This window comes from Grampus griseus (assembly GCF_964374135.1).
Source record: "Grampus griseus genome assembly, chromosome: 18".
Taxonomy (NCBI): domain Eukaryota; kingdom Metazoa; phylum Chordata; class Mammalia; order Artiodactyla; family Delphinidae; genus Grampus; species Grampus griseus.
In genome coordinates, this window is record NC_139012.1 from 55,847,073 (window position 1) to 55,874,293 (window position 27,221).

General features: G+C 39.6%; 1 protein-coding gene across 3 annotated transcripts in view; it reads left to right on the top strand.

Moving 5' to 3' along the window:
• DGKH (diacylglycerol kinase eta) overlaps positions 1-27,221 on the top strand; it is a gene marked incomplete at its 5' end in the record, with an annotated part of 172,228 nt that overhangs the window by 54,802 nt on the left and 90,205 nt on the right. For all 3 annotated transcript variants that reach the window (XM_082675918.1, XM_082675917.1, XM_082675919.1), the window contains 2 exons: positions 15,597-15,707; positions 21,480-21,560. In XM_082675918.1, coding sequence (XP_082532044.1) covers positions 15,597-15,707; positions 21,480-21,560 — 192 coding nt within the window. The remainder of the gene's footprint in view (positions 1-15,596; positions 15,708-21,479; positions 21,561-27,221) is intronic.

The following is a 27,221-nucleotide window of genomic DNA, read 5'->3' on the forward strand; positions in this document are numbered from 1 at the left end:
AAGGTCAAGGTGCCAGCAGATTCAGTGTCTGGTGGGAGCCTGCCTCCCAGTTCGTAGATGGCCATCTTCTAGCTGTGTCCTCACATGACAGAAGGGACAAGGGAGCTCTCTGGGGTCTCTCTTATAAGAGCACTTATCCCATTCATGAGGGTAGAGACCTATTCACATCCCAAAGGCCTCACTTCCTAATACCATCACACTGGGGTTTGGCTTCAACGTATGAACTTCGGGGGGACACAAACATTCAGCACCTGGGAAATGCAGCATCAGTGGGCACATTTCAAGGTTGCCCAAGTCATCACCATTGCCAGCCAGCAGAAACTGGGGAAAATATAGTCCAAACCTAGGCCGAGTGTCTCTAAGGGGATGACACTTGAGTTGCCCCCATCTCTTCTACTCACTTCCCACTGGCCTAAACTTAGTCACATGGCTGCATATAAGGGAGGCCAGGAAATGGAGTTTGTAGCTAGAAGGCCAAGTACCGGGGAAAGGAAGAATGGACTGTGGTAGACCACTAGCTGTTTCTCTCATAAAAGGTTTCTCTCTGATCTACATAGAATCTTTCTATCCTGAGACTGCTTACTTATTAACAAATTTTTATATAATGCCTAAGACCTATAGTCTCCCATCATAACGTTTCCGACTTTAGTTACTTGCCATCTTTCCACCATAGGAAAAACTGATATTAGTAGTAAAGCAGTATTAGTAGAGTCATTATGAAAAAAATTTTTCTGAAGGTGCTTTTCATAAAAAAATATACATGACCTTGGCCTTCTAAAACAATGTGTATAGTTGTGTGCGTGTTTGTATGTGTGCGTAGTTTTTAAACTTTTGTAACCTCAGGTTATACATTTGATAAAAGTAAACAGGCATCTTTTTGGAAGTGAGTGGTAAATTTTCTTCCTGTAGCCCATTTGGATTTAGGTTCTGCTACTCTGAGGTGATAACTTACTTTCTCATGTAGGAAATTATTCTTTGAGTGGTCATAGGATGTTGTCCTAAACTTTTATATGTATTCTTTCGCATGCTATTTTCAGACTTTTGGGTTCATACTTACAAACTAGTTTAGTGAGGTTTATAAGTAAATGAGTAGATTATACACACCTTTCATTTCTGGTTAAAATGAAATTAGATGTTGTGAAAACCCTTTCTAGAACCTTAAGTGTGATCTCCAATATACTATTAGCTCCAGGAAGGCAGGCGTTTTTATCTGTTTTGTTTACTGCTCTATCTCCAAGGCTTAGAATAGTTCTTGACATGTAGTAGGCATTCAATATGTGTTAAAAGAATGAAAAGATATGTAAAATATGATATAATTCATGTGTGAATCATAGAACCTGATTGGCACCTCTGAACTTAAGGAATTTGTATTAGGCATCGGAGCGAAGTAGTCTTTGGTTGCCTCACCTTCCAGGGGAAAAGTACAGCAAGCCTTAGAATCTTCCCTGGCTCTGTTTAACCTCAGCAGACAAATTCTATGTGTACACGGAGAACTGTGTACAATAAAGGTAACACACATGTGATATGGCCTAACATAGGCATCAAGATGTAGGGATATGTGAATTGAAGAGAGGGAAAAAGAAATGTTCCACTCCAGGCCAAAAACAAAACGTTCACTTTTCTCAACACAGCTTTTCTCAAGTGGATTGGAGTCTGAGTAGGATGAGGAAGAAATAAAATAATTTGGATCCTAGAATGACTTTTGGGGGTTAGGGAGATAGGGTTAAACTATCGTCTACAGACCGAGTGGGTAAGTTGATCTGTTTTATGATTTATTTTTTTCTCATACTGTAATTAATATATTTTTCAGAATTCACGTACCACTGATAATATTGAAAATGAGAGATAAGCTTTTTAGAGTAAACATAATCTTAGCACATTGCTCTCCTCTGCGAATCCATTACCTTTTGCAAATTGGGCTCCATGAGGACCGAGCACATGGAATTGCAAATGAGTGAGCTCTACATAGGTGGTGCATTTGGAAAGGAGGGTGTTTAAGCCCAGCAGTTAGAGGTGAGTCAGTGAGGAGGAAAGATCCTGGGGAAAAGCATTCCAGGCCTCTGGAAAGACATGTAAATGTGGGTCCCAAGATAGGAGGGTCCGTGTTTTGTTCAGCAAATGGCAGGTAGACCAGTAAGCCGGGAGCATAAGCTGCAGGACCAGTGAGGCTGGATGCTGCACGTAGAGAGGGGGCTACGAAGTCAAGTAAAGATGTAGACAGTCAAGGGCCTCAGACGCAGGGTTTTTGTTTTACTCTGTGGTTTATGAACAACCAACCACGATTTTGAACAGGGAAGCGACAGGATGAGAGCTGTATCTTAAGGAAACAATTCTGGAGGAAAGGAGTCTAGAGAATTAATTAGCGCGGACTAGATTTCCTTTTATGAACAATAGGGAACGTTTGTTGGATTGTGCTGTTCAGTTGAGGCCTTCGCAGTAAGCCAGCATCCCTGTGAATGAAAAACAACTGCGAGGAAGGTTCCTCATCGTGGGTTTTGTTTGGAGACCTTGAATGTGGTGCCTCTTGAGCTTGTGCTCCTTGGCGGTCAGGGAACATCTGGTGTGCACCTGCTGGGAGAGCCAAGACGCAGAGGTCCTGGGTCCCTCTCTGGGCTCACAAGCCTGGAGGACAAGAGATATTTTGTTCATATTGTCTGGCAAGGTCTTCTTTGTGTTTCGTCCTTTTGTTATCGCCAGCCTTCGGTAAAGACTTGTTTGGGTGTTCTGTCTTGCCCCCATTTTATTATGGGCTATTAAGAGTGGAGCTGTTTTCCACACTCGGGCCAGACTTTAAGGGGAAGCAGTCACTTCCAAATGACGGATGGGTACTGGTGGCAGGCTGGCTGCTGGTCCAGCTCTGTCTCCAGCAGGAGATTCTTCCTGCACTGCTGTTCTTCATTTCTCCATAGGAGAAATCATAGGAGGTGTCTAGGTGAGAAATAACGGAGCTACCAGAATTGGGGCGCGGGCAGCAGGAACAGACAGGAAGACCGTGTTTCAAAATCATTTTGATGGCAAACTAAGGAATTTAGGGGCAAGAGAGAATTAAAGATAGTTCAGAAGTTTGGGGATTATGTGCTTAGGAAAATGCTGCTGCGGCTGCTGACAGATGGGGTCACAGGAAGAGGAGCAGAGCTGCCGTGGGAAGGTGCCGAGTTCGTTTTGAATTCCAGATTGGGTGACTTTTACCCAGTGTTGTGTAGTTATTTCCCAGAAGTTTCAGAATTAGAATCTAGGTTTCCTGGACGAGACAAATGTGTTTTTAAAAATTACGCAAAAACATATATTACATGAAATAAAATATACTTGTTGAGTTTCAGCTGGTGATAGCATCTCCATGGAGTTAGAGTTTAAAAACTGAGAATAAATGGAGAAATTTGTTTTAGGAGATCTGTATCTACTTAGAGGACATAATGGGAGGATAAGTTCACCCAGAGAGATTTGGCAGGTAGGATGTATTTGGAAATAGCCAAGGGGCAGTTTTCTTGAAGAAAGAGTGAAAGCTAGGCATTAAGCCTGAAGAAGATGAAAGAGGCAATAAGAATACTCTACTTTAAAAAAAAAAAAAGAACTTTAAAGGAAGTTTAAAGGAGAGGCAAGCATAGATTGGAATCTGGGACATAATCAAGAGGTGAAACAAGTTTATACTCTTTAAGAGCAGACATGCTGGGGGAAAGAACGGGTGGAGAGGGAACAATCAGAGATGGAAGACAGAGGAAAGAGTTCGGTTCCGTTTAACAAACAAATTATAAGTACCACTGAGGTGATGGGCATGGTGTTGGGTACCAGGGATACAAAGATGGAGTAAACGCGGTCCTGTCTTTGGGGAGTTACTGCCTCATAAGGGACAGGAGCGAGAATAACATAAGACCAACTGATATCTGCTGAGCCCTATGTGCCAGGAAGTGTTGTAAATACTTTACATGAATACATTGACTCATTTAGTCCTTACCACACCCCTACAAGTTAGTTATCGTTGTTATTATCCACAACTCAAAGGACAAGAAACTCAGGCACAGAAAGGTTAAGTAATTTGCTCCAGGTCTTTATCAACTGGTTAGCTGTGGAGCTGAGATTTGCACCCAGACCGTACAGCTCTGCCCCCCTGTGCATCACGCCAAACAGATGACTACGCTAAAAGGCAAAGAGAGGAGTAAGAACAATGCACAAACATAGCACAAAGAAGGGAGGAGTTAAGTTCTTCTGGCAGGGGATAGAGTAGGGCAGGGAAGATCTCAGAGGAGGAATAAATGGAGGACAGGAAATGGATCCTGATAAAGGAGCACACTGTTATGACCGAAGTATGGAACCCGTGTTGGTATTCGTGTGTGTGTTATCGTCTTACTTAGTGATTTGCCCAGACTTCGTCTCTCACCTTTACTCTGCCCTGTTCTGATCACAGAGCACAGTCACATTTGATTTTATTCATTTGGGGGAACAATTAAGATGGTCTTAAAAAATCTACTAGAACCGAGTTATCCTTTTAGGGGTATCAGTCCTGCCAATTGAAACCATCATTAGAGTGGAGTTTATGATTTTAAAAATAATCCCTCCCTGCCTTCCTCATTCCTTCCCTCTCTTTCTTTCTTTCCTTCTTTTTTTCTTCCTTCCTTTCTTTTTTTCTTTCTTTCTTCCTTCCTCTGTCCCTCCCTCCTCTTTTCCCTTCCTTCCTTCCTTCCTACCTGTCTACTGACCTACCCATCTACTTACCTACCCATCTATCAATGAATTCAGAGAACTGGCAGAAATGTAACAGATTTTCTTTTGCACTTGGGACCCAGATAATCTCTGGGGAAGAACCAGTGAACTTGAAGAGCAGATTATTGAAGATTACAATTGAAATTCCAGAAAATAAACAGATATTTTACACAGATTGGTTAATAGCCCTTTCTGAGATAAATATATGTGGTAAAGATAGGACTCCTTGTTAGAGTCCTCTAACCAGAGGACTCTAGGAGGAAATGGAGCATCACCCCATTTCCCGTCCCATCCCTGACTGTCTGGACCCTTTGACCACTGACCCCTCGGCTGCACTGCCGTCTGAACTGGGAACACAGGGCAGCAATAGTGCGACACTTGGGCATGACGTGAGGTCGTTTGTTATGCAAACTTACTAGTTAAAAACAAAAAGTAATGTTCAGTGGTTTATTTTAGCCACATCAAAATGCCCCTGCATCAAAATAGTTGTGTCATTGTGGCCGAGTGGGAAAGTAGTTACATCAAAATGTCATGTGTAGGCAAAGGGATTATTCTTGGAAGTGAGTGAGTCCTTCCTTTAATAAAGGAAGAAGTGAATTCAGGATTAGAAGGATAGATTTGTTTACCCCTTTACAGCAGAGTTATTATGTGCCACTCACGGGATCTAGGCAAGGATCCGTCTAACTGACAAAAGGTCCATCTATGTTCCTGGCTCTGAAAGAAAAAGCTGGGCATCGGGCATAACACCACTACCACCCTGTGGTAATGTGTTGTAGTTCAGGGTGTTTCATGAAAAAAAGTACATCTGATGTGTACACAGCATGGACATTTTGTTCCTTCTCCTTTGAATAAAAGTATAAGAGCACTTTATAAAACCATATATTTTTATCACTTTAATATTAATCCAAAAAGTAACATTTAGAAACTCCTAAAGAAGGAACATATTAAAAATGGAGAGAAAGCTTAATTTTAGGAACGAACAAATAAAACTTCACAAAATAACCACAGTCTCAGGAAGGTAATCATATCTATAGCTTTTCTCAAGACAATTACAAACCAGTGTAGGGGACAAACTACTTTCATCATCGTTAGATGGTCTATTGACATAGAGGGTAATTAGAATATGTTGGTATAATGTCTGTTAGAATGCATTAATTTATAAATATAGTGCATTCTAAACTATTACATGTAGCATGGATGAACAGCAAGGTCCTACTGTATAGCACAGGGAACTATATTCGATATCCTGTGATAAACCATAATAGAAAAGAATATGAAAAAATATATATGTATAACTGAGTCACTTTGCTGTACAGCAGAAATTAACACAACATTGTAAATCAACTATACTTAAATAAAATAAATTTTAAAAAATAAAATAAACAGTGCACGGTCATATATTCTGATACACAAAACTGCTTGAGGACAACTGCTTCAAGTGGCAGTTTATAGAAAGGGAAATATTTTGTGGTGTAAACAAGGCACCTGCATCACCTTACTGCGTTATCCTTAAATACTGGTTCCGGGAACACATGCTGTCTCCATTCTTCTGTAAGCTGGGATCTGGCTGGCTCACTGCATTATCCTCTGGCTCCTGACGGAAACATGTCCTCATCATTGCCACTGCAGTTCCTCTGCCAGTATTCACTTTCTCAGTGAGGTCAGGCGGGTGCCAGCATGGGTTTGGGGGGTGGTGCAGGCTGGAGACATTATTCAGGAAGGGGGAAGATTAAGCATCTAGGGCTGCTCTTTTCTGTCCACACGCCTCCAGCCCCCCGTTTCCCGCCACATGGTCGTGTCCAGTGCAGCTCCCAACTCCTCGTTTCCTCATCCAGAGGTCTTATTCTAGCCTCCTTCTGCAAATCAAATCTGTTTAAGGGAAGAGCTTGAGTGAGCATGCTCAGTTATTAAACCCAAATGGCTCCCCCCACTGGCTGGAGCAGAGCCAGTGGGGTGGAAAGAGGGCAGGAGTGGTACACTAATGGGGTTCCATATACAGAGGAAAGAAACATTTTGAACATAGAGATACAGTACTTCCTAAAGCCATGTTTTAGAAAGATTCTAACACCAAATCTGTAAAATGTTCAGAGCTAAATAAGAGTAAATGATCAGACTGAATATCAATTAAAGTGCTAAATTATATCTTTTCAAGGTTTTATACAAATTATTATACTTAAATATGTTTATGAGAGTTTATTAAAACTGACTGATCATCATAATGACGAACAGAGATTTTTTAAAATTTATTTATTTTTGGCTGCATTGGATCTTCGTTGCTGCGCGTGGGCTTTCTCTATTTGTGGCGAGCGGGGGCTACTCTTCGTTGCGGTGCACGGGCTTCTCACTGCGCTGGCTTCTCTTGTTGCGGAGCACGGGCTCTAGGCCACCACAATGATAAGCCCGCGCACATCAACGAAGAGTAGCTCCCACTCGCTGCAACTAGAGAAAGCCCACGCGCAGCAATGAAGACCCAGCGCAGCCAAAAATAAATAAAATAAATTAATTTAAAAAAAAGGTGATGGGCAGTAGTCATTCAATATAAGTTCTGGCATATGTGTGGAGAAAAATAGTTCTTGTTTTATAATCAGGCAAAACATAGAGGAGCTAATAAAAGAACAAAGTGATATTGTCATAGAAGATGCATACGTTAAAGTGCAATCTGGTGATGAAGATAGACTTTTAGTTTAACGATGAAGAGTAGAATTCAGATCTGTGTGGTTTGCATTTGACCTTTCAAGCAAATGTAAGTTTAGCTGTTGGATAGAATAGGGAAGGATAGAAAGTTTATTACAAATAATCATTGATTTACACATTTTATAGATGTAAGTCTGGATACCACCCAAATACAATATTAATGCTGATGCGATAGATGGCCTTCCTTAGCAATGATGGAATGGTAGTGAATAAAAGCAGAATGGCTTTCAATTTGGGAAAAAAAGAAAAACCCAAGAGAATAGTCAACAACTAATTGCTTAAATTTGCTGCAGGGACATTTTCAAATGAGAAAGAGATGGCCACAAAATAAGCACCTCTGGGTGCAGTTCTCAGAATGCTGTCCATTTCCTGCCCAGGTTCTCCTTTAAAAGCTCTTAAGATAGTGTACAGTTCAAGTTTCCTCTAAAAGACATTCAACTGCTTTATCTGAATATCAGTCTTCACTTCATTTATTCTTTTGTGCAATTAAGAGCTATTCTCTCTGCTAGGAACTATGGTAAGTGCTGGGGCTACGGTGGTGAATAAGGTGGGCCTGGCCCTACTCTAACCTAATGGGGAGATCAGTTTGAGCCTAATTGAATTTTGAAGAGTCAGTGGCATCCAGGTGGAGTTATCCGACAGCAGTTGTCATCATTTTCTAATTCTTACTGGTAAATAAGACTGATGTTCTAAAAAAGTAAAATACTAACACTATATAGCAGTTTTAAACTCTGCTCCATTATTAAATACAATTTCATGATTGATTTCTCTTATGTAAATGTTCAGAAAACTGTACATTTTGGAACTGTATACTTCATGTGATTAAAGCTGATCTTTGTGGGATAATTTCTCTAAATATAAGCATTGGGCTCTTGTTCAGAAATGGTCTGTCTTTATTGAACTGTGTCAGTCCCACTAAAAACACCTTTTCCCACAAGTATGACCTGTTAAAATAGTACCTTGCTTATTAATGACACTTTATACAGCATTTGGGAGTCTATGAAAGATATTTACACTTCATTTTGTTTTGTCCTAACAACTCTGAAGAATACAAGGCAGGTGACAGTGATCTTCACCTTACAGGTAGGGAAACTTAGGCTCATAAATGTTATTGCTCGTTTGCAGCCACAAATCTAGTAAGTGGAGCCAGAAATGGAACTCAATCCAGGGCTTTTTTGGGGAGTCAGGTCTATTTCCTTTGTGATTTCTGACAGTATATTGACTTGCTGGAGAGAGAAAAATTGAAATATTTTTCTCCACTTAATTCCTCAAGTTCTCATCAGAAAAATACGTTTTAGTCCTCTTAATTTCTTACTTTTTGTTTCCTAATTATTGAATAAATTTATTAACATATAGTCATTATTTTCTTAGTATCAAGTCCATGGTTATATGTGTAGGATGGAAAAATCAATAAGATACAGGAGACAGAGAGCCGTGAATTGTTTAAAGTTCCTATTCTACATGATTAATGCTATAAGTTATGTGTGGGCATAGCGCTGTGGATGCACCCAGGATATGGTGGCCGCCTGAGCCTTGGAGGATGATAGGATGGGGTGGGAGGTTTCTAAGAAGAAGCAGAGGAAACTATTATGAGTAGAAGGAAGAGCTCGTGTAAAAGCTTGGACGTAGGGAAGCATGGAGGATTTGGGGATCCGCAGGTACTTCTCTTTTCCTCTCCTGTTAGAGGAATTTAGGAGGAATGCTGAAGATGAAGCTGTTACAGAAAGTGGGTCATTTATGGAAGGAAGAGTGTGTGCCCAGCTCACAAGTCTGGGATTACACTGTGGGTGATAGGAAAGCACTGAACATATTAAAGCAGAGTTTGGCGGGATCAAAAATATCTCTTATAGATAATTCTGTCCATGGTGGGAACAATGGACTGGTGGTGGGAAAGACTCATCGCCTGGACGACATGTAGGGTACTGCTGAGTTCAAGGAAGTGAGAGGAGCTTGAACTAAGGCAAAGGCAGGAGGAGTGGAAAGGGATGGATTGAAAGATAAGATCTGTAATAAATAATGCTCAGCACGGGGACGAATGTTAATGATGATGGTATCTTGTCATACCAGCTTTTTAAAAAATTATGTATCCTTTCAAATCCATTGTTTCACATGTCACAGCAGCACATAAAGATATACAGCATATAAGGATATTTCCACTTTAGAAATTAAAGTCTGTAAAATTAAAGGTGCTTACCATTCACGGAAGTCTAGACTCATGATGTTATAGGTTCTGTACATAGACAGCTTTCCTGGACCTTATATAACAAAATGGATACAGCAAAGAAAGGTATAAGACAAAGACTAATTCTCTGTTTGGGAGGGTGGAGTAGATAGAGAGTTAAAAGAGATAGGAAAGAAGTGATTACATACAAAGTATAGAGTGGTGAAAATTCTCTTGACCCATGTCCTAGTCTGTTCAGGCCGCTGTAACGAAAATGCCAAAGACTGGGTGGCTTAAACAATAAATATTTATTTCTCACAGTCCTGGAGTCTGGGAAGTCTAAGATCAATGTACTGGGAGAGATAGCCATCTTCTAGCTGTGTTCTCACATGGTGGAAGGGGCAGGAGAGTGCTCTGGGGTCTCACATATAAAGGCATTAATTCCATTCATGTGGGCTCCACCCTCCTGACACAATCTCCTCCCAAAGGCCCTACCGCCTAGTACCGTCAAATTGGGCGTTAGGATTGCCCCCCAAACATTTAGTCCATAACAGCCCACATCTGCCATCACAACAAATTCCATTCCCATTCCCTAGAAGAGAAATTAAGGGGTCGTGTTGGGGCAAGACTAGGAGAAGCTCGAGATTCTTCTGGAACTTTTGAAGGCATCTGTGAAAGATGAGTCATCACTGACATTTCCAGTTCTCCACATCAGGCTCTTCAGCACACCTATTTGATGTCCCCCCAAAAGCCAACATGGGAAAGTGTACGTTTATCGGATAAATCAGGCAGTAACTGATGTTTTCAAAGATTTTTAGCTCACTGAAGGGCTGTTTGCAAAGTTACACTCTTCTCAGGACACTGAAGCTGTATGCCATCAAAACAACTTCAACTTGTGACACAGAGGTGTTTCTGAAACGTTAGGTGAAATCCTAGAGCGCTCATGTGTGTATAATTTAAAAGAGAAGTTACTTTTGTTTGCTTTTAGCAAGGGGCGCGAAATGAGCGATTGCACAGCTGTAAGACGTTGGACAGCAAACAGTCCCAGAAAGCCAGATAGAAGAGAGATCTTAAAACTTTTAAAGCTTATTTTATTGAAACGATTTTTTTTTCAAAGCCACATTCATTTAACTTTTGGTGTTTAATATTTTGGAAACTGGGTTATTGGATTACGATTAGGGGCTATACAACTTCACTGGTTTTTCATGAAGGTCAGATTGTACTAAACCTATCTCTGCCAGATTATATGATGAAGTGGCCATTAAACGCAAATGTTTCTAAGCCTTATTTTGAGGGAGGGGAGAGCTCATCCCTTATCCTAGAAATTGTGAACAAAATAAAATTAAAATCGAATGCTTATTTTTCATAGATTGTTAATAATAACGGATCATAGCTAATTCTTCTGTCTGTTACTAAGTTCAATATGTTATTCTAGTTGAACATTAATATTGAATATAATAAATATTTTGATTTTCAAGAAAGATTCCTTGTTTCTTCCTTTAGTTTGCTCATTATTTTGAGATTTTTCGAACCACAGCATTTTTCTCTGAACCATGCTTTGCCTATATGGTTATATTTGCAGGAGCTGTTACAGATTAATCATTTTCGCTATGCTCCCTCTTTTATGAGAAGTGTTTGTTTAACTTGCCATATATAAACAGACGTTTATTTTAAGGATTAACTTTCATGTGAAAAACTGCCTCCTAGTTAAGTCTTTTTAATCACATCTCTAGAGGAAAGCAAGCTAGCTTCAGATGTTTTTCTCTTTCTTTTCTTTCTTCAAGAATTTAAAATTGACTGTTTGTATATTATAACATAGAGAAGTTTGTAAATGCATGTATTCTCCTCAGCCTCACACACTGCAAATAAATCCATGCTTGTGCAAGATTTAAAGGACATAAAGTTATATAGTAAAACACAGATAAATTATTTGCCTTGAAAGTGACTATGTAAGGAGCATCTTTAAATTATCAATGGCCATAATACCAGGATAGATAGACATTTTCCTGTTCCTCTGACTATCTCTCCCCAAACCCTCACCCGGGGAATGCACCTCAGGGTCCATTTATACTTTTTTGCATTGTATTTGCTGTTTTTTATATGCAGTGAAAAGAAGCAGACCTGCTGAATGCTGGAAACCATGAAATCATTTATAGCCATTCTTTCCTGTTTTCTTTCCTAATTCTATCTTCGTTTTAAAAGACAAATTTATATACCCTTTTACACTTTAAAAGTTGTTTGGTTTAACATTTATGGAGGCCTTAAAGTGTCAGCTAACGTGTTATTTGGTGATATTATTAAAATACGTAGGACATGGTCTTCGCTCCATGAAGGTCACAGCCTGGTGGGAACACAAACATGCCATTCAGTTGTCATAGGTGCTGTTATACAGGTAGGAGAAGGACACATTCGAGAGACAAAGGTGGGAGTGTTCACTTCCTCCTAGGGGGTGGGGAAGTCTTCCAGAGGCGGTGGCACTAGATCAGAATTGAAATGATTGGGCGCTTTCAAGACAGGCGATTGAGGAGGGGGCGTTTAGGGCAGAGGGAGGAGCCTCTGGCAGGAGGGGCAAGCGAGAAGGTTGGACAGCATCATGCAGGGGTCTTCTCTGATACATACAGAAGTTTGGACTTTATGCTGCAGGCAAAAAAAAAGATACAAATGAATTCATTTACAAAACAGAAAAGGAACCACAGACCTAGAAAACAAACTTATGTTTGTTACCAAAGGGGAAAGAGGGAGATAGGATAAATTAGGAGTGTGGAATTAAAATGTACATACTTCTGCGGTACAAAACAGACAAGCACAGGGAAGTATACTCAATATTTTGTAATAACCTTTCAGGGAAAAGAACCTGAAAAAGAATATGTGTGTGTGTGTGTGTGTGTGTGTGTGTGTGTGTGTGTGTATAACTGAATACTGTATTCAGTTATACCTGAAACTAACACAGCATTGTAAATCAACTATACATCGATTAAAAAAAAAAGATAGAACTAAGGAAGGATTTAAGCAGTGGCATAATGTAATCAGGTTTTCATTTTAGAAAATTACTCTAGTAACAATGTGAAGAAATATTAGATTATTTATGCTTTTTAGAAACAGCCTGATAGAACATAAGTAGACTAAACATTAACTTTTCTTCCTCATTGCCTTCAACAGAACTTTACAAAAATCTTAAAACACCCACTTTTATAATTTGAATTGCCAAAAGATGTGTTCTCTGGATGAGTTATATTTTTATAGCATTTTAAGACTTTGTGATCAAGTTTAAGAATATAGACTTTCTACCCTGGGTAACTTCGGATGCTGCAGCAGGGCAGCTCACCACTTAACTCTTCCTTATTAATACCCTTTTCTCTCGCAGTCTTTTGCATCTGGTTGCCCAAGGCAAATGCTTACACTTTCCCTTGGTTCTTTTCTCTCTCTTGCCCTTCACGTCTATCAGCAAGGCCGGTAGATTCTGCCTTCAAAATAACGTCTCAAATTCCTCTACTTCTGTCGGTCTCAGTGATGCTACAACCTTAGTTCTAGCCTCCCTGGGACTCCTGCAGCAGCCTCCTAATTGGTCCTCCACTCTACCTCACCCATTTCCCCATTCTCACTGTCCCGCTTCAGACAGTTCACTAGCTTTTTGCACTTTGAATAAAAAGCAAGCTCCCCTCTGTGGCCAGCATCGCCTGGCTCTTGTCTCCCTTAACCTCATCTCTTGACACTCTCCTTCTGCTCCAGCTGTTATTTGCTCTCACAGAGGCCTGCAAACACTTATTCACTTCTTCCAAGAAGCTCTTATAATGTGGTGCCTGGCAAATACTCCGTGAACTTAATAGCATAACGATATCATAATAACACTTTCTGCCATTTATTAAATATCTTCTGTAACCCAGATAGTGTGCTAAGTGCTCTCCAGGCATTATCTTATAATTAAATTAGATGCAACAAGCTTGTGAAGTTGGCATTATTATTTCCATATTTTAGGGGAGGAAACTGGGCACAGAGAGCTGAAGTAACTTACGCAGATTTATACTGCTAGCGTGTAGCGGAGCCTGGCTTGAAGTCTGTCTGTCTGATTCTAAGTCGGGCTCTTTGGTACTGAAGTTTCAAAAGTATTTTGTTATCATTAAATTTTAATGCTCTCACAATTCCTGGAGGACCATCTGAGAGCAGGCTCTAGAGGGAATCTTTTAATGAAACTGAAAGTAAACATGAGTGTGACCTAACTACCATATTAGAGACAACAAACTTTTCTCAATATTTTATGTCTTATTGGTAATAAAAGAGAGTATAGTGTGAAAGTTGGAAATAAACTCTGGAGTTCAAACAGACATGGGTTTAATCTCAGCATCTTCTATTCATTCATATGGATCTCCATATCATATGTGCCAGATAATATTCTAGGTATTCGAGACACATCAGTGTGCAGTCCAGTGGGATGGATATAAAATGTTGCTTCTGTAAGCTGTTTTTGCCCTGGAGATTTCACTGTAGCATTACTGCTCTTCTGTGAATTCAGGATAGATGTGATCCATCTTGGACCCCCATCCCAAGGGGATCTATTTGAGTCAATCCCATGACATATTTCCTAAGGACAGTCTCATAGGAAGGCTGTAAGTTTAGTTTGCTATAAATAAAATGTCCTTCCTTCTTCCTTTTTTTTTTCCTTCCAGTTGAAATGAAACATTAAATTTAATTTTATTAGATATAATAAACTCAGGGAACTTATATTCTAATAGGGGTAGCACAATAAATAAATAAGTAAATTACATTATACATTAGAAGATGGAAAGTACTTTGTGTGGGGAAGTAAATAAGATCTGGATGGGGGAAGATATGGAGAGCATGTACAATAGGAGGTCAGTGAGGTGGGTCTCATTAAGAAGGTGAGAGACTTGAAGGAGGTGAAGGAGTTAATCAGATGGATATTTGAGGGAAGAGCAGTCCAGGAGGAGAGAATAGGTAGTGTCCAGTCCTAAGGGACGTGCATGCATGACCACTTAAAAGCAAAGCATCATTGTGAATGGAGGTGACCAAGTGAAGCAGAGACACTAGATGAAGTCAGAGGGGTTCCAAGGATGTCGTTGGTGGCAATAAAATGAACTTGTATACATAAAGCACTTAGCACAGGGTCTAGCCCAGATTCCCAGAGCCCCTGCCCACCTCTTCCAGCCACAGCTCTTGCTGCTCCCCGTTACAAGCTCTACCCTGTGTTTATAACCAGAAACTCTGTGAAGATTCCCCAAATATCTGTGCTGTTTTATACCTTTCTACTTCTGCACACATGTAAAATACCCTTCTCCCACTCCTTATCATTCTGACAAACTCCTTCAAGACCCACCTAAGGCTTTCCTCTGGGAGGACAACATCACTGACTCCCTCTGAGGCAGAGCTTCCTTCTTCGGGTTGCCATGCACCATGCTTTGAGTATGTGTTTGTTACAATAACACATAGCTGATGGTAACTGACATTTAATGAGCACTTACTATGTGCCATGCAGTAAATACCTTTACGTGTTTTTAAAATTAATTTCTCACAACAACAACCCTATAAGGTATGTCCTGTTGTCATCCTCATTTTATAGATGAATAAATAAAGCCATGAAGTTTATTGACTTGCCTAAGATCATCCAGCTACTAAGTGGTGGCACCAGGAGTTGATCACAGGTTTCTGGCTCCAGAGCCCATGCCTTCTTAACCATTACATTATACTGCACCTCCACCCTTCCACCATTTTACTATATACAAGTATATATGTACTTATATATGTACATGTACTCATCACACTGTATTGAAAAGTATTAGTTTTGTGCATGTGTCTTCCATAGTGTTTATGACTGCTTTGAGTCACCATGTTGAATTCACCTTTGCTCTTTGGGACTTTGCACATGTGTTCGCTTGTTGGATGGGGAGAATAAAATATTCTCTCATGTAATTTGCAAAGCATGAGAAATAATATTCAAAATGTTAATGATAGTGTGTCATTAATTTTGAAATTTATTTGGTTTTGAATTTCATTTTAATCATGTTGTTGTGTTTCTGCTTCTCCCTAGACCAGTATTAAAGAGGGACAGCTGTTGAAGCAAACCAGCTCTTTCCAAAGATGGAAAAAGCGATATTTCAAACTTCGAGGTCGTACACTTTATTATGCAAAGGACTCAAAGGTAATTCGAGAGAATACTAGTTGCAAGCCCTCGAAGGCTGTAGATGGAATTGAAATTTTGGTTCTATAAACTGTTTTTGTCTTGGGGCTCACTATCATTACTGCTCTGATATAAATTCCATATAAATGTGATTCATCTTGGACCAAATCCTAAGGGGGTCTATTTGAGTCAGTTTCATGCCATTTCCCCTAAGGACAATCTTATAGGATGGTCCTAGTGCAGTTTTCTTTCTTTCTTTTTTCCTTCCAAGTAAAATGAACAGTTAAGTGTAACCTTATTATATATAATAAACTCTAAATTTGGGTTCCCCCCTTTCTTGCTACTTTTTACCCCATAAATCTTTTCCTGGAAATGAGAGAGAGAATTGCTGTAGTTGCTAAGAGTTCATACTCTGGTTTCAGACAAGAGTTTGTATCCCAATTCTAGCACATTCCAGTGGAGTGGCTGTGGACAGCATGTTGTTGAGAGGAAGCTTAAATGAAATTACATACATGAAGTGCTTACATAATACCTGGCACAAGACAATCACTCAATTACGCTAGCATTTAGAAATAAAAATCACAGTGAAATAAAATCAAGGCTTAAATAATTTTTATATACTAATTGAATGAAATAAGAATGATGTAGCTTTGGAAGAAAAAAATTGTAATGATGAGCTTCCATTTAAAATGGATATTTTACTGTTCCTTCAAAAATAAACATTAAGGTGGGTACCCTCAGCTGGCACTGGAGCCCCACCAAAACAGCCCCCTGCCCTGTTAGACCTGGTGGACACCTTTGGCCAACACTAGTGTCCCCCTAAAGTGGCTCCTGCCCCAGGGGTCAGCCCCACACACCAGAGCACCCACAACAGTTGCAACTGGGCCTTGCAGCCAGCCACACTGGGGTCCATCCTTGCGTACAAGCACCCCCTCAGCAAGTGCAGCTGAGCCACAACAGGAGGACACATGCAGCCCACAAAGGGGACACTCCTGGAGCATCTGGCCCTGGTAACCAAGGGAGACCATGCTACTGGGCCCCACAGGATACCTTCTACACAAAGCCACTCTCTCAAGACCGAGGGACGTAGCTGATCTACGCAATATGTAGAAACAAACACAGAAAGTTAGGCAAAATGAAGAAACAAAGGAATATGTTCCAAATGAAAGAACTAGACAAACCCTCAGAAATAGATTGAATGAAATGGAGATAAGCAAACTTCCAGATAAGGTGTTCAAAGTAATGGTCATAAAGATACTCACTGAACTCAGTAGAAGTATAGAAGAGTGAGAATTTCAACAAAGAGATAGAAAGTAATAATGGAAATGAAAAATACACCAGAGGAAACCAACAGCAGATTAGATGATGCAGAAGAGAGGACCAGTGGTCTAGAAGATAAGGTAGTGGAAATCACCCAATCAGAACAGTAAAAAGAAAAAGAAACCAAAAACTGGATAGTTTAAGGGACCTCTTGGGCAACATCAAGTATACCAACATTCCAACATTCACATTATAAGGGTCCCAGAAGGGGAAGAGAGAATGAAAAGGACAGAAAACCTATTTGAAGAAATATGGCTGAAAACTTTTCTAACTTGGTGAAGGGTACAGACATCCAGGCCCAGGAAGTACAGAGGGACCCAAACAAAGTGAACCCAAAGGGACCCACACCAAGACACATTATAATTCAAATGCCAAAATGTTAAGCTAAAGAGAAAACCTTAAAAGCAACAAGAGAAAAACAACTAGTTACATACATGGGAGTCCCCATAAGACTGTCAGCTGACTTTTCAGCAAAAACTTTACAGAAGGGAGTGGCACAATATATTCAAAGTACTGAAAGGAGAAAACTTATAACCAAGAATATTCTATCCGGCAAGGCCATCATTCAGAATTGAGAGAGAGATAGAGTTCCCCAGACAAGCAATAGCTTGTCTACTTTATAGTTCGTCACCACTAAACCAGTCTCACAAGAAATGTTAAAGAAATTTAAACAGAAAAGAAAAAATTATAACTAGAAATATGAAAATTATGAAAGACAATATCTCATCAGTAAAGGCAAAAATATAGTAAAGGTAGTGGATCAACCACCTATATAGCTAGTATGAAGGTTAAAAAACAAAACTAGTAAAACCATATATATCTACAATAATTAGTTAAGGGATACACAAAGTAAGATAACATCAAAAACATAAAATGGTGGATGGAGTAAAAATGTAGTGCTTTTAGAGCATGCTCAAACTTAAGCAACTATCAACATAAAATAGACTGCTATATACAGAGGTTGTTGTGTAAGGACCTCATGGTAACCACAAACCAAAAACTGATAACAGATATACAAACAATAAAGAGAAAGGAATATAAACATAATACTAAGGAAAATCATCAAATCACAAGGGGAGGGCTTCCCTGGTGGCGCAGTGGTTGTGAGTCCGCCTGCCGATGCAGGGGACACGGGTTCGTGCCCCGGTCCAGGAAGATCCCACATGCTGCGGAGCGGCTGGGCCCGTGAGCCATGGCTGCTGAGCCTGTGCGTCCGGAGCCTGTGCTCCGCAACGGGAGAGGCCGCGGCAGTGAGAGGCCCACGTACCGCAAAAAAAAAAAAAAATCACAAGGGGAGAGAGCAAGAGAAGAAGAAGGGAACAGAGAAGAACAACAAAGATAAACAGAAAACAATTCACAAAAATGGCAATAAGTACATACTTATCAATAATTACTTTACATCTAAATGGACTAAATGCACCAATCAAAAGACACAGCGTGGCTGAATAGATACAAAAAACAAGACCCATATATATGGTGCCTACAAGAGACTCACTTCAGATCTAACGACACACACAGACTGAAAGTGAAGAGATGAAAAAGATATTCCATGCAAATAGAAATGAAAAGAAACATGAGATAGCAATACTTATAGCAGACAAAATAGATGTTAAAACAAAGACTGTAACAAGAGACAAAGAAGAGCATTACCTAATGATAAAGGGATCAATCCAATAAGAAGATATAACACTACTAAATATATATATGCCCAGCAGAGGAGCAGCTGAATATGTAAACCAAATATTAACAGACATAAAGGAGAAACTGACAGTAATACAATAATAGTAGGGGACTTTGACACTCCATTACATCAATGTAATGTAGTCATTAGATCATTCAGACAAAATCAGTAAAGAAACACTGGCCTTAAATGACACATTAGACTCAATGGGACTTAATAATATATACAGGACATTCTACCCCATAACAGCAGAATATACATTCTTTTCAAGTGCACATGGAACACTCCAGGACAGATCTTTTATTAGGCTACAAATCTCAATAAATTTTAAAATACTGAAATCACATCAAGCATCTTTTCTGACCACAACAGTATGAGACTAGAAATCAACCGCAAGAAAAACTGGAATAAAACTCAAACACATGGAGTCTAAGCAACAAACTCAGTAACAACCAATGGGTCACTGAAGAAATCAAAGAGGATATCAAGAAATACCTCCAAACAAATTAAAATGGAAACACAGTGTTCCAAAGTCTTTGGGACTCAGCAAAGGCAGTTCTAAGGGGGAATTTGATAGTAATACAGGCCTACCTCAGGAAACAAGAAAAATCTCAAATAAACAATCTAACCTTACACCTAGAGGAACAAGAAAAAGAAGAATAAACAAGTCCAGAGTTAGTAGAAGGAAGGAAATAGTAAAGTTACGAGCGGAATTAAATGAAATAGAGACTAAAAAACCCCACAAAAACCTAAGAGCAGGTTCTTTGAAAAGATAAATGAAATTGATAAACCTTTATCCAAAGTCATCAAGAAAAAAAGAGAGAGGGCCAAATAAATAAAATCGGAAATGAAAGAGAAGTTACAACTGACATCACAGAAATACAAAGGATCACAAGAGGTTACTATGAAAACTATATACCAACAAATCGGACAACCTGGGAGAACTGGATAAATTTCTCAAAACATACAATCTTCCAGGACTGAATCAGGAAGAAACAGAAAATCTGAACAGACCAATTATTCGTAATGAATATAATGAAATATTAGCCATAAAGAATGAAATCTTGCCATTTGCAACAACATGGATGAGCATAGAAGGTATTATGCTGAGTGAAGTAAGTCAGAGAAAGGCAAATACCGTACAATCTCACTTATGTGTGGAATCTAGAAAACAACAAATGAACAAACAAACCAAAACAGAAAGAGACTTACAGATACAGAGAACACATGGGTGGTTGCCAGAGGGGAGGGTTAAATGTCATGGGGGTTTAATATATAGTATACGGAATATAATTAATAATATTGTAATAATTTTGTATGATGACAAATGGTTACTGGACTTATCATGGTGATCATTTGATGATGTATTTGATTGTCAAATTACTATGTTGTACGCTTGAAACTAACATAATATTGTATGTCCAACTATACTTCAATTTAAAAATATTAAGATTTATTGTTACTGCGCCAGTAGGATAATCGATCATTTCTGTGTTAAAAAACACGTGTTTGTGATATAATTAGTAGAGTTGTCCACCAGGAGGTAAAAAATAAATAAATAAACAAACAAACCTAATTCTTAGTTTATGCAGCTGTGGAAGTAATAACAACATAGAATAATCTTATTTTAAAAGTCATTATGTTCATGGTTATCCCTGATCTGGCTCCATTCTGACCTCTCACATTTATCTCCAGACAGCACTGACCACTTGATAGTTTACAGCCTTGCCCCATGTTTTCGATCCCCAGGATGATTTTTCCTCTATCTCTACTTAAAGAAATTCCCTATTTTCTTTAAGGTCCCCCCCAAATTGTCTTCATTCCATTATTCACAAGAGAAAGCATTTGTTTTCTGCTGTGACCTTCCATAGCATTTTGTAGTGTCTGCTCTTCCACTTTTAATAGTCTCCCTTACTTAAAACAAGTTGTGTCTATTTCAGCTCCCGTGCTAGATTATAAATTCCTTGCAGTCAGGGAACAAGTCTTACGGTCAGATTGGTTGGGTTGAAGTAGAGTTGCATAACCCCCTGGAGATCTTGGGTGGTAAAAGTTACTAGATAAGGGAGCCTCTTTCTAGCAGTCCTAGAGGAGTGGTGTTATACCTGCCTCACTGGAAGAACATTGAATGACTGTGAACAAGGACCAACTCACTCAGAGTGGGAAGGATACATTTATTTACTAGAATTTCCTAATTTTTCAATTGTCCATTTTAAAGATTTTAGTTCTATGGAGTTTTTAACCACTGAAACTTTTTTGATTAAAATCACTTCTAAGCTTAAAAAAAAAATGTTGGAGCCTGCAAAAAAAAAAATTAAATAAATAAATAAATAAAACTTTTAAGAGTATAAAAGAAATGTCATCTTATATTTTCAGAGCACATGCACCATCTCATTTGAACACATTTACAGATGAGGAAGGTCACGTTCAAAAAGTTCAGTAACTGTCCGTGATCTGAGCCAGGACTAGTTCTTCTCATTGTGGGGAGTGTGCGAGTATGTGTGTATGTCATACACTGAGTAGTAGGTTTCCCATAAACGATGCTTCTGGAGAGCACAGAGCATTTTTCAATGAAACAATATGCCAGGGGAGTTCTTTAAAGTCCTTTACAGTTTGGAATTTATGTGTTCGTTGAACTTTATGGTTTTACTCACCAAGCATCAGTAATTTCAGTTTTTCTTTCTAATTCCTGACATAGCTTCATGGTCATGATGTGACGGTAAAAAAAAAAAAAATACTAAGGAGCATTCAGTTAGGTTTGCACTTGACATGTTTGTGTTCTTTTTCATTAACAGTCTCTGATATTTGATGAAGTTGACCTCTCAGATGCCAGTGTAGCTGAAGCAAGCACAAAAAATGCTAACAACAGCTTCACGGTATGGTTATACTCTGGTAACTCCCCCCTCAAAAGTTACAGAATGATCTTTCGTGAGCTTGTACTGAACGCCCTCTTTAATTGCCGGCTGTGTGTCACACGTGTTGGAGTTCTCACCAAGAACAGTAAACTTGATAAGTACGTTGTAGACGCTAATACCCAACGTGTCATGATTGTTTGGGTCAATAAACCAATGTATTAAATGTATTTTTTAAAAGTATTTATATAGTTTTCTTTTTAGACCTTCTAATTTTAGTGCCTTAAAATTTTCACCTCCCTTTAATGTTCAACTAATTCCGCTGTTCTTAAATATTCAAAAAGTTTGGTTTTTTACCTTCAGTCTTAAAAATAATATTTTCTCCTTTCAATCTACAGTTACTCTAGTTGCTGTAGTTCAGGCCTTCGTTTCTTCTCACTTAGGTAATTCATCTGGCAGCTATTTAAAGAAGTGTCCTCTGTTCCAGTTAATTTTTTTCCAATTGCAAATCACATTGCTTAAAAGACCTCACTGGCTCGCCACCGCCTGTCAGGTTGCATCTGTAACTCCGCCGTAAAGTCCTGTAAATTCCTTCCTCAGCATTCTAGCATACTGATAATTATTTGTCCTTATACATCCCACCAGTCCAGCAGTTCTGTCTGAACCTAATGCTTTTTCCATTCCCTCTGACTTAAATGATCCCTCCTCCATCAACAGCTGTTGAAATTCTACCAATTCTTCAAAGCTTATCTCAGATATCCCATACTTTTTCTACTACTTTGATTACAAAAATATGAATTAAATATGAATTGAGGATCCACCATTGCTAGGCACTCATGCTAATAAACACAAGGGATTCAGAGAAATAAAATAAAATATACATATATACATATATACATATATATATATATATCACTTCCCTCAAGATATTCATGGTGTAGTTCAGTGAAGTTCATCTGGGATTCTTTTTCTTAAAAAAATATTTAAATATTTATTTATTTATTTGGTTGCACCAGGTCTTCGTTGCAGCAGGTGGGCTCCTTAGTTGCAGCTCCCGGGCTCCTTAGTTGTGGCTCGCCAGCTCCTTAGGTGCAGCCCGTGGGCTCCTTAGTTGCAGCATGCATGTGGGATCTAGTTCCCTGACCAGGGATCGAACCCAGGCCCCCTGCTTTGGGAGCATGGAGTCTTATCCACTGTGCCACTAGGGAGGTCCCTGGGATACTTTTACAGCTACATTTTCCTTAGGTCCTCTCAGGTGCATTGTTCTTGCTAGGTCGCTAACCCCTTCCACACTCCTAGCCCCTGCCCTAGGAAGCTTCCACTATGGACAGCAGTGTTTTGTGTTCATCCCCTAGGCGTGCCAGGGCAGGGAGGTCAGACAGATAAACAAACACAGAGCAGTGCCATGATGGAGGTAAGCACTGGTAAGGGTAGGGGATGGAGAAGAAGCAAATGAGTTCGGATTTAGTCTTATTGATTTATGGGCATGTGCGATAATTCATGCTGTGAATATTCCTCCCCCACCCCCTCCCCAGGGACCGTTGAGTTTGAGAAGAGAGAGGACAGCCAAGAATAGAATCCTGGGAAAAAGTTAAAATGTAAGGTTTGACCAATAAAGACTGAGAGAGAGCATTCTGAAGTATAGAAGGAGCATCAGGATGCAGTGATATATAAAAAGCCAGTGGAAGGGAGTTTCAAGACGGAAGTTGTTAAACATCAAATGCTGTAGAGAGGTCAAGTCAAAGAAGAAAGGAAAAGTGTCTGTTGAATCTGTGAATCAGGAGGTCATTTGGTCACACTGATGTGAGTAGTTGCAGTGGAGGGTGGCATGCAGTAGGCTGCATGGCGAATGCTAAGTGGAAAGGCAGAGAGAGCCAGCACGGACTCCTTGTCCTACAAGTTTGGCGGTTAAAAGAAGGAGCAGGGCTTCCCTGGTGGCGCAGTGGTTGAGAGTCCACCTGCCGATACAGGAGACACGGGTTCGTGCCCCGGTCCGGGAAGATCCCACATGCCGCGGAGCGCCTGGGCCCGTGAGCCATGGCCGCTGAGCCTGCGCGTCCGGAGCCTGTGCTCCGCAACGGGAGAGGCCACAACAGTGAGGCCCGCGTACCAGAAAAAAAAAAAAGGAGCAGACATGTAGCAACAAGAATGTTTAGGTCTGAAGAGGCATTTCTGGTTTTGTTGTTGTTGAGGATCTTTTGCTTTGTTTTTAAAATGAATTTTGAGTGTGTCTATATGAAGAGAGGAAAGAATTGTTAGAATCAAAAGCTGAAGCTGCAGGAGAGAAAGGAAATAATTGTTGGAGCGTGATTGCTGGGTAAACTGCAGGGGGTGGGACCCGGAGCACAGGTTAAGAGATGAGCCTTGAATAGGAGACAGAAGGTTTACGGAAGTAGGTGCGGGCAGGAAGTTCATATATTTCAAACCCAAACACTACTGTTTTCTCAGTGAAATTGCAGATGAGGTCATATGCTATGAATAAGACTTTAGGAGGGTTTGGAGGAGCTTCTGTAGAAAATAAGAATCTAAACTGAACAGGGACCAGTAGAAGATTACTAGGTAGTAGCTAGTGTCCACCAGAGATTGGAGATAAGTAATGGTCTTAATTCCTGGGCCTATAGCATTTTCTTAAAGATAGGAGTAAAGAAAAGCAACTAGATTGGCCCAGGATTGGTGGTTTATAGGGCATACTGGACAGAAAGATAAAGAGGGATTGTTGGGTGTTTGAGGGATCAGTAACTGATCCATCTTCCCCCCTGAGTTCTCGGTTTTTGAGAACGGAGCATAAGGAATACGGGATGACTTTATTAATGGCTGAACAGGATCCAATAACCACTAAATACAGAGCTTCTGATAAGTTGTTGGAGGCCGGAGGGCAAAATGGTGCTTATTCTTCCTTCCTCCCAGGTGAAGGTCAGGTAAGGCGATTAACCTATCAGATTCACCACTTGTCTTCCCTGGGAAGTGAGCAATAGTTTTCTCCCCTCTGTGGAGACTCGTGGTGGGGTTGTGGATAAGGGGTTCTCCCCGACAAGGATCTAGAGTTCAGTCTGAGTGAGGGTTCCGAAATTTAAGATTTGGGAGAGGTTATTCAAATCCTTCGTACAGCTCTTTCTTGGACCTCCAACTGCATGCAGTCTCTCCTTTTGTACCTTCTCACAGAACTTACTATATTCTGCCTTGTGTTTGGCTAAGTACGTATGTTTCTTATAACCTCCTTGAGGATAGGGACACTGTTATACATTTTTATCTCATAGTACCTTATCCATAAGTATTTGTTGATTTTAATTAATAAGATGAAAGTTCATTTGGGGCACGAGGAGACTTTCGTTGAAATATTTTCAAGAAATTTCCAATGTTTCACTCAACCAAACTTCGTTTCTGAAGTTTGTTGGACGAGAAATGCGAGACTAAACTGTTAGGCAGATTGCTTAGAGGTTTATAGCAAATCAATTTGGTAGAACTTTCCAGGGTATAAAATGGAATAAGAGTTATGTTTTCAACCAGTCATTGACAATCCTTCTATCTTTAAATATTTAAATGTTCCACCTCCCTGGGTTCCAGTGACTGCTACCCGTGGTGTTATTTTGGCCAGTTCGTGTCAGAGGTTAATGGTGTAGTTTGGTGGTGTTATGGCTGGGGAATCCAGCGACAGCTGAATTCTGCCTCATTACAGCCTCTACTCTTTGCCTTGAAGTCCCTAAGGATGATGTATTGACAAGGGATGATAGTAAATGGAAAATCTATAATTAGTAAATGGAAAGTGGAAAAGCTGTGCTTTACCCAAAAACCCAGTGTCAAACTCTGTTAAAATGGGTTCTACAGGGAGTGTTCTAGAGAGCAGGGCAGAAACTGACTTAGCTGGGGAAGTCATTCTGTGGTTATGAGCAAGCACTGAGACTGACTGAGCTTCCAGAGGAGGGGACACAGACATCTTGAGGGTGGTGTCAAAGGATCTACAGACATGGTTCTACCTACACGATGATTACTTTTAAACAGGCCTATGCTCCCATCCCTGGAGTTAATAATTGTCTTGTTTTTTGGGTTGTCTAAATTGCCTCAGGTATTGTATTAGTTTTCTGTTGTTTCGTAACAGATTAGTGGCGTAAAACAATGCCTGTTTATTATCTCACAGTGTCTGTTGGTTTCACAGAATAGCTGGATTCCTCTGCTCCAGGTCTCACAATGTCAAAATAAATAGGTATGATAAATTAAATACACACACATGCGCGTGCACATACATGTATACTTTTTAATTACCCTACATTGGGCTAATTTTGACCTAAGTTTGCATTTCTGGTTTTACAAGTGTCTTCTGCATCAGGCAACAACAACAAAACCTACTAACGTTGAATGCATTTTCTGTGACGTTAGGTGTCGGTGATGTGATCGGGGAACAGAAAAGAACAGTTCCAGACAGCCTTATTGGCATTTTATGAGCGTTTAGGTTAATGTTCACAATTAATTTATTTGTAGTTTAAAATTCTGCCATGACATTTTCTATGACTGTGGAATCAGTGAAACATTAATTTTTTTGTCCATTTTTAATTTTCTTTTTTATTTTATTGATATTTGCATGGTGTTTTGGAGTTTTATTTTCACTTTAACCTTTTTATCTTTAACATACCTCTGTGCTGTATGTGAATGTGCTCTTCTTATATTAAACTAGAGAGAATTGATTTCCCTTTGGTCATACTGTTGCCCCCCAGGGAAGGGATTGCAGATCTCCTGTTTAACTCAGGGCTCTTTCCTCTTGCACAGTATTCTTTCCGTCTGGAGTCTTTGCCTCTGTTGTCTTTCTTCTCACATCCACAGCTCTCTTTGTCTCTTTCTCACTAATCATGGCATGTCTATCCCCAGCTTTTTTTTTAATTTTTCCAATTGCAGAGCTTAAGACTGAAGTCAAACAGCCGGGGTTTGGGTCATGGCTTGGCCGTGTCTAGTTAGGCGACCCTAGACAAATTAGTTAACTGCTATAAATCTCAGTGTCCTTAACTTTAATTGAGGGTAATAATGGCATCTGCCTCATAGGTTATGAGGATTAAATGAAATGTGATAGTGCACCAAAATACCTAGCACAGTGATGAGCACGTACAGTTTGATACACGTTGGTGGCAACTGTTACCACAAACTTATTCTCTCTCGATTCCCTTCACAAGTGACAGTATTGCCAACTTTTAAAAGTTTGGGAATTTTGAAAGAGAATATGGATGAACTTTATCTTGAGAAAACATTCCATGCTGCCTATTTCTCAGAGGTGTAGTGAAGATTTATTTCCACTTTTATCTAATATTAATAAGTATTGTTGGGAAAAGCAACCATTTTGTAACAAATGGAATACAGTTGTTCCTTGTTAGGTAAATGTTATTTGCTAAAGAAGAGCTTTTTAATGATTTGAAAGCCATCACAATGATGTGGTATACATTAGGCTTTCAAAGTGTACTGTTCAAATGACTGTTTTCTTTAAATTTTAATGAAGTTTGGGCTAAACCTTAAATAAGTGAGTCATCATTTTTAAAGAAATTGTATCAACATTGGTAAAACTTCTTAGGAAGGTTTGTAAAGAGAGCTTTTTTTTTTTTGAACTAGAAAGAAATACAGAGGTAATTTATTTTGTTTATTTAACCACCCTTAGCATTGTTAGTGAGTGATCTACAAGTGTGTTTGAAGTCCCATGGTTACTTC